The following is a 12,461-nucleotide window of genomic DNA, read 5'->3' as shown; positions in this document are numbered from 1 at the left end:
CAATGGAGAGGACGCTCAGAGGGCTCAAACCTTGTACACACAGGACCCGGGGACCTCACAGAGACTGAGACAGAACTGTGTTTGAGCATCTCCTGTGGAGGTACGGGTCAGCTGTGGTCTGCCGCAGGAACAGGGGCTCTGGGTGTGGATATGGCATAAGTCCTCTTGGAGGAGGTCGCCATTAACCCCACCATAAAGCTGCCAGAACTTACGTTAAGACTGGGAAATAGACTCTTGGAGGGTTCAACAGAATCTTGTGCACCAGGACCCAGGAGAAAGGAACAGTGACCCCGCAGGAGACTTGCCTATGGGTGTCCAGGAGCCTTGGGCGAAGGTGTGGGTTGGTGGTGGCCTGCTGCAGGCTTGGGGGCTCGGACTGTAGCAGTACATGCATGAGATCTTTTGAGGGAGGCCAGCATTATCTTCATTGCCTCCACCATAGTTTGGCCCAGGTAAATAGCAGGGAGGGAACACAGCTCCACCCATCAACAGGAAATTGGATTAAAGATTTACTGAGCATGGCCCCGCCCATCAGAACAAGATGCAGTATCCCCCTCAGTCAGTCTATCCCATCAGGAAGCTTTCATAAGCCTCTTATCCTTTTCCATCAGAGGGCAGACAAACTGAAAACCACAATCACAGAAAACTAACCAATCTAATCACACGGAGCACAGCCTTGTCTAACTCAATGAAACTGTGAGCCACGCCGTGTAGGGCCACCCAAGACAGATGGGTCATGGTGGAAGGTTCTGACAAAATGTGGTCCACTGGAGAAGGAAATGGCAAACCACTCCAGTATTCCTGCCTTGAGAACCCCATGAACAGTATGAAAAGGCAAAAAGATAGGACACTGAAAGATGAACTCCCCAGGTTGGTAGGTGCCCAATATGCTACTGGAGATCAGTGGAGAAATAACTCCAGAAAGAATGAAGAGATGGAGACAAAGCAAAAACAATACCCAGTTGTGGATGTGACTGGTGATGGAAGCAAGTTCCAATGCTGTAAAGAGCAATATTGCATAGGAACCTGAAATGTTAGGTCCATGAATCAAGAGAAACTGGAAGTGATCAAACAGGAGATGGCAAGAGTGCACGTCAACATTTTAGGAATCAGGGAACTAAAATGGACTGGAATGGGTGAATTTAACTCAGATGACCATTGTATCTACTACTGTTGGCAAGAATCCCATAGGAGAAATGGCATACCCATCATAGTCAACAAGAGTTTGAAATGCAGTACTTGGATGCAGTCTCAAAAACGACAGAAGGATCGCTTCATTTCCAAGGCAAATCATGGTAATATCATGGTAATCCTAGTCTATGCTCCGACCAGTAATGCTGAAGAAGTTGAACAGTTCTATGAAGACCTACAAGACCTTCTAGAATTAACACCCAAAATAGATGTCCTTTTCATTATAGGGGACTGGAATGCAAAAGTAGGAAGTCAAGAAACACCTGGAGTAACAGGCAAATTTGAACTTGGAGTACAGAATGAAGCAGGGCAAAGGCTAAGAGAGTTCTGCCAAGAGAATGCACTGGTTGTAGCAAACACCCTCTTCCAACAACACAAGAGAAGACTCTACACATGGACATCACCAGATGGTCAATACAGAAATCAGACTGATTATATTCTTTGCAGCCAAAGATGGATAAGCTCTATATAGTCAGCAAAAACAAGACTAGGAGCTGACTGTGGCTCAGATCATGAACTCCTTACTACCAAATTCAGACTTAAATTGAAGAAAGTAGGGAAAACCAATAGACCATTCAGGTATGACCTAAATCAAATCCCTAATGATTATACAGTGGAAGTAAGAAATAGATTTAAGGGACTAGATCTGATAGACAGGGTGCCTGATGAACTATGGACGGTGGTTTATGACACTGTTTAGAAGACAGGGAGCAAGACCATCCAAGAAAAAGAAATGCGAAAGAGAAAAGGAAAGATATACCCATTTGAATGCAGAGTTCCAAAGAATAGCAAGGAGAGATAAGAAAGCCTTCCTCAGTGACCAGTGCAAAGAAACAGAGGAAAATAATAGAATGGAAAAGACTAGAGATCTCTTCAAGAAAATGAGAGATACCAAGGGAATATTTCATGCAAAGATGGGCTCAATAAAGGACAGAAATAGTATGGACCTAACAGAAGCAGAAGATACTAAGAAGAGGTGGCAAGAATACACAGAAAAACTGTACAAAAAAGATCTTCATGACCCAGATAATCACACAATGGTGTGATCACTCACCTAGAGACAGACATCCTGGAATGTGAAGTCAAGTGGGCCTTAGGAAGCATCACTATGAACAAAGCTAGTGGAGGTTGATGGAATTTCAGTTGAGCTATCTCAAATCCTAAAAGATGATGCTGTGAAAGTGCTGCACTCAATATGCCAGCAAATTTGGAAAATTCAGCAATGGCCACAGGACTGGAAAAGGTCAGTTTTCATTCCAATCCCTAAGAAAGGCAATGCCAAAGAATGTTCAAACTACTACACAATTGCACTCATCTCACACGCTAGCCAAGTAATGTTCAAAATTCTCCAAGCCAGGCTTCAACAATACGTGAACTGTGAACTTGCAGATGTTCAAGCTGGTTTTAGAAAAGGCAGAGGAACCAGAGATCAAATAGCCAACGTCCACTGGATCATCGAAAAAGCAAGAGTTCCAGAAAAACATCTATTTCTGCTTTACTGACAATGCCAAAGCCTTTGACTGTGTGGATCACAATGAACTAGAAAATTCTGAAAGAGATGGGAATACCAGACCACCTGACCTGCTTCCTGAGAAATCTGTAGGTAGGTCAGGAAGCAACAGTTAAAACTGGACATGGAACAACAGACTGGTTCCAAATAGGAAAAGGAGTACATCAAGGCTGTATACTGTCACCCTGCTTATTTAACTTCTATGCAGAGTACATCATGAGAAACGCTGGGCTGAAAGAAGCACAAGCTGGAATCAAGATTGCCAGGAGAAATATCAATAACCTCAGATATGCAGATGATACCACCCTTATGGCAGAAAGTGAAGAAGAACTAAAGAGCCTCTTGATGAAAGTGAAAGAGGAGAGTAAAATAGTTGGCTTAAAGCTCAACATTCAGAAAACGAAGATCATGGCATCCGGTCCCATCACTTCATGGCAAATAGATGGGGAAACAATGGAAACGGTGACAGACTTTATTTTTGGGGGCTCCAAAATCACTGCAGATGGTGACTGCAGCCATGAAATTAAAAGACGCTTGCTCCTTGGAAGAAAAGTTATGACCAACCTAGACAGCATATTCAAAAGCAGAGACACTGCTTTTCCAACAAATGTCCGTCTAGTCAAGGCTATGGTTTTTCCAGTAGTCATGTATGGATGTGAGAGTTGGACTATGAAGAAAGCTGAGCACCGAAGAATTGATGCTTTTGAACTGTGGTGTTGGAGAAGACTCTTGAGAGTCCCTTGGACTGCAAGGAGATCCAACCAGTCCATCCTAAAGGAAATCAGTTCTGAATGTTCATTGAAAGGACTGATGTTGAAGATGAAACTCCAATACTTTGGCCACCTGATGCGAAGAGTTACTCACTTGAAAAGACCCTGAATATGGCAAAGATTGAAGGCAGGAGGAGAAGGGGATGACAGAGGATGAGATGGTTGTATGGCATCACTGACTCAATGGACATGAGTTTGAGTAAACTCCAGGAGTTGGTGATGGACAGGGAGGCCTGGCGTGCTGCAGTCCATGGGGTTGCAAAGAGTCAGACACGACTGAGCGACTGAACTGAACTGATACAATGGAGAAAACAGGAAACTTCACTAAGAGTTTAACACTAATAACACCAAACAGGAGCAAACTGACATCACTTCTGGATGTGATAACCTAAGAAGGACACATCACTTAAGCAGTGTTCCAGCCAAAAAGGCACAATCTAAATTTAATCATGAGAAAACATTCATACCCAAACTGTAGTCTGCAAAAATATCAATGTCATGAAAGACTGAGGAATTACAACAGATGAAAGGTTACTAAGAGACATGACAACTACATACAAGGTGTGGTCTCAGTTCTGACCCTTTACCAGAAAAAAGAAAAACTGTATAAAGGACATTACTGGGACAAAGAACAGAACTGAAATGAGGGTGGCAGATAAAAGTGCATCAGCAATCAATCCCCTGAACTCAGTAACTGCACTGCCGCTATAAGAGAACAGCCTCATTCCTAAGAGCCACAAAGTAAACATTAAGGAGTAAAGAGGACTTACATATTCAACCTATTCTCAAATGACTCGAGAATAGGAGAGAGAGAAAGGGAGAGCACATAAACACGTAGATTGCTGAAATCAGAAAAATGGAAAACTGGGTAGTGTACAGGAGTCCTCCTTTCTATTCTGGAAACTTGCAACATTTAAACTATTTCAAAATAAGTTTAAACGGGCATCTGTGACACAATGATATATGTCATTCAACAACCAGTGTCATCCTATCAAAAACTCGGGTGAGACAACAGACAACTTGGTCACTCTAGCTATTTATATTCCATCTATTTCTGATAAGCTACTTTGAAACAACCATTTCTAAAGTACCTGGTATCAATGTCAGCCGCCTGGATTGTGTTAAAAAGCAATTCAGCAACACCTACTCCCTCGACATTGATCAAGTGAGGCTGAAACAGAGCTTCCGGTGCTTCAAACCTCTCTCCCCCGACTTTGATAATGCGGCCATCTGGGAGCTAGAGACCAAGAACAATCAGGTATCAGCAAAAGATTTTAAAAGTTCCCAGTATTCTTTAGATGTTAGTATGCCTGTTTTATAACCAAAATCATTAGCAATATATTTCTCCCAAAATACATTTTTGAAAAAAGACAAAGTAAAATACATTAAAATAACTGTTTTTATTATCATGCTCTGTTCTGCTTTTGAAATGATATGTCCTGCCTTTCCAAACAGTAGGAATTTCCTTAAAGAGTCACCAGTACACAAATGTGTGATGTCTACAGGTGTGTGCAAGTGAGCACTACAGAAAGTGCTGATCACCCACAGCAACTGGACTTTTGCCGGAGTCAATGCTGCTTCTCTTTATCATTTTAACACATTTTTGAGTTTATAGAGATTTTTACCATGTAGCACAGACACATTCAATTAAAAATTTTAAATTTCTTTCAACAAATAATTATTCTGGGGAACTATTTTTTTGCCATCAAATACTTTATATCATGTGTGAAACTTCTATCAAATCATTTAATCCAAGGAAAATCTTATGATCAAAAAAGCTTAAGGACGCTAATCTATTTTTTAGCAGGCAATTCTGTTGTATCCTACTTACTAGGTTCTATTAAATTTTTAAGTAGATAAATATAATTTTAAGAAAACAAGATTTAAGCAACTGGTAAGATACCACTAACATATGACCCTGTTAACCCTTAAGTTACATCATGTTTATGTTTAATTAAATGAGAAATGTTAAACAAAAACTCTCTCACAATTCACAGAATTGACCTAAGTAACAAGCATCCTGGTATATACTGGCATTTGACACATTTCTATATGACAGACCAGAATTAGTTTTACATTAACATTTCTAACAGTGTATCAGTTTAAAATAATGTAATTATAATAACTATATTTAGATTCCCAAACTCACTTTCCAACATGACGAAGTATCTCAAAGCAAGTCCTTGAAGACATTTACTCCATGTTTGCTAACTGTATACAGTACGTGCAACACAATCACATCTTTCAAAAACTCCACAATTATCTTTTTATAAACTTTATAAAAAAGAATTTTTTTTTAATTTACCCTTAACAAAATAAACACAACCATCCAGTGACTTTAAAAACCACATGAACTCACCCAAGGTATATGGGAAGACTTCACATGGCAGAGTATCACTAGCATAAAACATCTACACCTGGATAATGTGGCTTTTCTCAAAGCTCTGGCTGGAGATCAGCCCGGGGCCACCTACCCTAGGAACTACTTACCTTTCAGAACTGTTAAAACTGTATGCCTCCCAATTTCTCTGCACCAAACCTTATCCTATCCTCTATTTGTCCACTATTTTCCCTCTTCATCAGTTCCCCGTTTATTTGTCACAAATACTTTTGTAACCTGCCTCAAATTCTGAGACAGGAATGAAGAGATAAAATATGTTTTATATTTCTAGTTCCCTTATCCTCTGTCTCATGACACTTTCTTCCAAAGTCAGGTAGACAATAAATTATAAATCTAGGGGAACTATCAAGAAGGCCTCAGGAAAGAATCCCTAGGGCAAATCTGTAGATGATTGAGTTGCAAAGTACTGATTTATTGTCTATTTGGATCATTATCTTCTAAAATGAAACAACATAACTTATAAACATTTTAAATTATTTTTAAAGTGACTATTTTGTACATATTTATGATATGCTCTGTTTTATATGAATTAAATGGTGGAAGAATACTTGCTTTTATTGCCTATCACTCAATTTCAGTTTTGGTGGCTCAGTGGTAAAGAATCTGCCTGCCAAGGGTTCAATCCCTGGGTTGGGAAGATCCCCTGGAGAAGGAAATGGCAACCCACTCCAGTATTCTTGCCTGGGAAATGGCATGGACAGAGGAGCCTGGCAGGCGTCCATGGGGTCGCAAAGAGTTAGATATGACTTAGTACTCTTGCCTGGAAAGTCCCATGGGTGGAGGAGCCTGGTGGGCTGCAGTCCATGGGGTCGCTGAGAGTCGGACACAACTGAGCGACTTCCCTTTCACTTTTCACTTTCATGCATTGGAGAAGGAAATGGCAACCCACTCCAGTGTTCTTGCCTGGAGAATCCCAGGGACTAGGGAGCCTGGTGGGCTGCCGTCTATGGGGTCGCACAGAGTCAGACACGACTGAAGCGACTTAGCAGCAGCAGCAGCAGCGACTAAACAACAGTAGCAGATCAAAGACACAGTGTGGAAGCACTTTATACCCAGATGAAAATGACAGACTTAAGGCAGCAATACACTGAAAATTCAACTCCTCTGATATAAATTATAACTTGGTTCTAAGAATCATTAGTTACAATTTCAAGTTAACACTTGTTCTGAACATCTCATTAAGAAAATACTAAGTCAGGAAGACTGCCACCTATTGAATTGTTAAAGCAATTCTATAGGAAGACCATTTTCCAAACTATCTTAGAATACCAGTCCCATGAAATGCTAAGAATACTGTAATCATGTACAATTCAGCATATCAAAGGTTCTGAGAAGTCCTTTAATAAAGTGAAACTGACTCTCTCCCAAACTTATCTGACAATGTAACCCTTCATTTTAATTTCTGTCACGATCTACTAACATCTCAGAGAAATAACATTATGTGAAACCCATGCTGAAAAATGCTACTCCAGGTACTGCTGCTGCCAAGTCACTTCAGTCGTGTCTGACTCTATGCAACCCCATAGACCGCAGCCCACCAGGCTCCCCAGTCCCTGGGATTCTCCAGGCAAGAACACTGGAGTGGGTTGCCATTTCCTTCTCCAATGCATGAAAGTAAAAAGTGAAAGTGAAGTCGCTCAGTCGTGTCCGACTCTTAGCGACCCCATAGACTACAGCCTACCAGCCTCCTCCGTCCATGGGATTTTCCAGGCAAGAGTACTGGAGTGGGGTGCCATTGCCTTCTCCAATTCCAGGTACTAGAATCTCAAAATAACATTTCATATCTAACTGTATCCTAAAGTAGAAAAGCAATATATGATTCTTGCTTTATTAAATCATAGTATCATAATGTAGAAAGACATTAAAGGTCATATATATACAAATTATAACAACCCAAACCCAAAGTACTGGATTTCAAGAAAACCTCCTTAAGCACACACCAACAGTCACTGTCACCCACTTTAAAACCATATATATATCATACACCAGATATACTTACTGTGTAAGATTCAACCAATACTGTGGTTTCTAAGGCCAGTTTCTGCTCTTGCTCAATATTATATCCCACATAACACAACTTTTCTTTAATCATGCGAACCGTTTCAAAATCAGCAGAATGGTTGAAGGCATAGCCCCGCAACAGAAGCAGCTGGTACAAAAAAACAGCAATTAAGTCCACAATTAATCTGAGTGAGTTCAAGTCCACAAAAGGGATTAATGCTAAGCATGTCACATCAATACCAAATACAATGGACAGCAGAACCTTAGCTCTTACTATTTCAGAAAGGAGAATATTACTCACCATAAGAGTTTACATTTCACTTTCACAGAAAAGTTTCATAGGGAGTGACAGAATTTACAGTTCATGAATAATAAATGGGCAAAATATCTATTAATAAATAATATTTTAGCACTGGATTCCTATAATCTGCAATTTACTCAGTCAATGCCATAACTGTGAAATATGACTGACACATATTAGAGGGGCAATAGTATTTGCTACATAGACAAACAAAAACGAGAATTCAACCTGACAGGAAAAACAAAACACACACGATATACATCATAAACAAATCAGACTTTTCACATAAAAACTACAAATCCTCTGATCTTTGTGTTTACAGTCAAGGGAAAACTCTTGGACAATCCTTTGGCAGTCACCCTCAAACAGAATTCTGGCTTAGAATGATAGTATAATTCTCATCACCAATCTTATTACTAACCCAATGTCAATACGAAGACTTAACACAACCCAGAACAGTCTTCCCACAGTAGTACCAGTGACATATTGGACCTTATAATCCTTTGTTGTGGGGGATGCCCTGTTCACTGCAGAATGTTTAGCAGCCTTCCTGCAAAGATGTTAACAACCAAAAATGTCTCCACACATTTCAAAGTGTCCCTGGAGGAGTAGCATCATCCCTGATTGAGAACCACTGACCTGGAGAGAATGTACTAACTATAGAGTTCTGGTACAGACAATATTCTAAATCTTTTCCCCCCCACATTACAAAAACCACACATGCTTCCAAAGAGTGGCCTTAAATGTATACTTTATCTAGCAATGTTTTAAAGAATATCATCACTAATTTCATTCACAAATAAATTTTAATATACATCTTGTTCAAAGAGGGTTTTACGGCTGAAAGGCTGCCCAAGTTGTTCAAGGAAGTCTTAAGAGTCTTCTTCCACCTTTAACATACCTCTCTTCCCATTCCTCAGGAAAGGCAAATTATAATTACGTAATGATGAACTCTCATTAGTACACAAGAGATCATGTGTGTGAATCTTATACAGATTTTTATATGAATTTTAAAATACTGGGCCACTTCTCTGGTGGTGCAGATTCACTAGAATCCTGAGGTGATACATTCAATTTTAAGTAGATATATATACAAACTTACAAAATCTAATTCCATGATATTCTCTTTTGCTTACCTTGATAAGATATCTGGTAATATCCCTCCCGGCAATATCCAGTCTCCTGGTAAGGTGAGGGAGAGAAAAGCCTTCATACACTGGGCAAATGTGAGTCACACCATCTCCAGAGTCCACCACGACTCCAGTTAATAAACCTGTAGAAGAATCATGAAGTTGTAAACAAAAAGCCAAATCAGAAATCAAAGCCAGCAAATTTCAAGTATTTCAATATTCAAAGATGCTGGCTTCTGATTAGAAACATCACCAACCAAAATGGTCTAACAGCTAGCACTTCTTTCTTATTTGCTTATTTTGCAGTTTATTTCTAACACACAGACACTGAAGTCAGTGTTCTCTCACATGCCTCCTGTGAGACCTTTAGTCCAATCATGTGCTCCCCCAGTGATGGGAAGAAACAGACCCTCAGACTGAGGACTGAAAAATACAACATGGTCTTTAATCCTAACTTTAATCTTGATCCCTGAATTCCCCTGAAGTCAAATTCTCTAAAGTATCATAGATAACTTTTATGAAAACCACTGTGAAGGGTAATTACACAAGTTAATAGTGAATCTGCTAAAATAATCTAGTTCTTTATTATTATTTTTGTCATATAGTATATTCAAAACTCTGCTGTTTGGAAAATTTCTGTTCATACAAAATAGCTAGAAATCTGAGAATAATTCATCTTAACTAGCCAAAGAATCACTTCAATTATTCACCAAAATCAAGAAAGACACTGTCAGTTAAACTTTTTAAAAAAAGACCAGGAAAGAAGCTATCTTCTCTCTTGCGAGTGCGTGTGTTCTTAGTCGCTTCAGTCGTGTCCAGCTATTTGTGACCCTATGGACTGTAGCCCACGAGGTTCCTCTGTCCATGAGATTCTTCAGGCAAGAATACTGGAGTGGGTTGCCATGGCCTCCTCCAGGGGCTCTTCCTGATTCTTCAGGCAAGAATACTGGAGTGGGTTGCCATGGCCTCCTCCAGGGGCTCTTCCTGACTCAGGGATGGAACTCACGTCTGTTATATCTTCTGCACTGGCAGGTGGGTTCTTTACCACTAGCGCCACCTGGAAAGTCTCTTTGTTTCTCATTATGTGCTATTTAACGGTATAAATGGGGACTTCCCTGATGGTACAGTGGTTAAGACTGCATGCTTCTAATGTAGGGGACATGTGGGTTTGATCCCTGGTCAGGGGGGTGTGGAATTAAGATCCCACATGCAGTGCAGTATGGCCAAAAACAAAAATAGTAATAATAAAATGAAATTTAAAAAAATATATAAAAGTACAAATGACTGAAAGTTAGTGTTTCACCTTTTGTGCCAGAGTTAATTCAGGAAAAAAAAAATTTCTAAATCACATTTTCTAGCAGTTTTTAAGTCTAATGATACTTTTAACCAGAGTATGTATTATCTACAGTTGCTTAAGCTTATTATTTTATCACTGTCCCATCCCTGAATACTCTCTCCTTCTTTCTTATGCACAAAACATCTAATTTATCTCTGAACACATTTATTCAAAACACCTCCTACTAAGTTCATATAATTTGTTTTTCCTTGACTGATTTTTCAATTTTCATAAAAAAATCATATGCTGCCTCTTAAGGTTGCTTTCTTTTAAACAAGAGACTTTCTATTGCAAGAAAGAAGAATCCACAGTATCATTAATTCAAAAATGCTCCCAGTAATACCAACTAACACTAGATTACTCACTCTTTCTCCTTCAATTCTGAAGGATTCTTTAAAGCTCAATCTAGTTCTTAACTTTTCATTCATACCCTCCCTGACCATTTTAACCTCTAACTCACACTCCATAATTCCAGTTATTCCCCTCAATCCTGTACACAAAATGCAGTCAGATACACTTTCTTGAATCACCATGTCACCTCTCTTATTCAAAAGCCTTTCCTGGTTCCAAATGTAGCTTCTTACTCTTTTGACTTAACTGGTAGCTTTTAGCCACCTTATTTTTATGCAAGGTGAAGAGTTCTCTTCGGCTGAAGAGTTCTTTTGATTAGAATTACTGGATTATCACTTCTCAAAACTAAGAATTAAATATTTAAACAAAAGCAGCTAAATATCAGGAGTTAAGAGAGGATATCTTCTCCTTGGACAGAAATAAATTTATGAATATTGCTAGAAATATCTGTTAAGGTCAATTTTATTCAATTAAAGCAAAAATTCATTTCAGCAGAAGTGTCCCATCTCCACCCCCTATCTGGAATCACCAGTTTCAAAGCTTAGATTCAAAAATTTTAATATCTATTTTTCCAAAGTATTTTCTAAAATAAATTCTGAAATGTACTTAAAAAATGAAACACAATTTCCTAGATGCAGACAAACACGAGCTCCTCAGACCCTGGCTATAATGGACGGAAGGGCAAGGAGACCACATGTAGCTTATCGAGGAGCTGACTCACCGCCGTATCCTCTGTCCTAAACAGAACGCCAAGCTCATGACACACTTGGTGAATGAATAAAGCCTCTTTCAAAATTTAATTCTCCCCAGGTATTTTCTTAGTATCTACATGAAGTAGTAAAGACAGCTTTAAAACCTAGTATGTATTTTGACAAAGTGATTTTTACTCATCTATGTGTAGAATCAGATGGATCACCATAATATTAAAATTTGTTTCTTAACACAACTGACCCTTGAACAATGTGGGGGTTAACCTGCATATAACTTACAGCTGGCCCTTTGCATCCTGATTCAACCAACTATGGACCTTGCAGTACTGTAGTATTTACTACTGAAAAATATCCATGTATAAGCAGAGTCATACAGTTCAAATCAGCACTGTTCAAGGGTTGACTGTACTGTCACAGACCACGTAAGTACTAAGGCTTGACATTTAGTTGTCACCTCCTTCAGAAACCTTCTCTGACATGCTAAATCAATTTCTGAATCTTTCCCCCATTAAGAGTGTAAGTTCTTGAGGGATCTTTACATTTTAAGTGCCCAACAGGCTCTGAGCACATATCTGATGGCCTCATAAGTTCCCCACAAGATCATCAGGATACAGAGGCTCTCCCTACATGGCTACTATTTTATTCCCAGCAGATACAGAGGCAGTTACTAATGGCAGTACCAAGAAAACAAAGGAAAAGTAGGTCCCCTCCATTCAACCCACTTCAAAGTTGGGAAGGTACTCTCAAACGTCTGTCTTTT

General features: G+C 39.4%; 1 protein-coding gene across 1 annotated transcript in view; it reads right to left on the bottom strand.

Annotated features, from left to right (window-relative positions):
* Positions 1-12,461, bottom strand: part of ACTR2 (actin related protein 2) — a 37,668-nt gene that overhangs the window by 8,520 nt on the left and 16,687 nt on the right. The window contains exons 5-7 of the mRNA NM_001102213.1: positions 9,311-9,447; positions 7,872-8,021; positions 4,563-4,708 (exon numbers count right to left, since the gene is read on the bottom strand). Coding sequence (NP_001095683.1) covers positions 4,563-4,708; positions 7,872-8,021; positions 9,311-9,447 — 433 coding nt within the window. The remainder of the gene's footprint in view (positions 1-4,562; positions 4,709-7,871; positions 8,022-9,310; positions 9,448-12,461) is intronic.

This window comes from Bos taurus, chromosome 11 (assembly GCF_002263795.3).
Source record: "Bos taurus isolate L1 Dominette 01449 registration number 42190680 breed Hereford chromosome 11, ARS-UCD2.0, whole genome shotgun sequence".
In the NCBI taxonomy this organism is placed as follows: domain Eukaryota; kingdom Metazoa; phylum Chordata; class Mammalia; order Artiodactyla; family Bovidae; genus Bos; species Bos taurus.
Note: the sequence above shows the minus strand (reverse complement) of the source record. Positions and strands in the feature narration are given on the sequence as shown.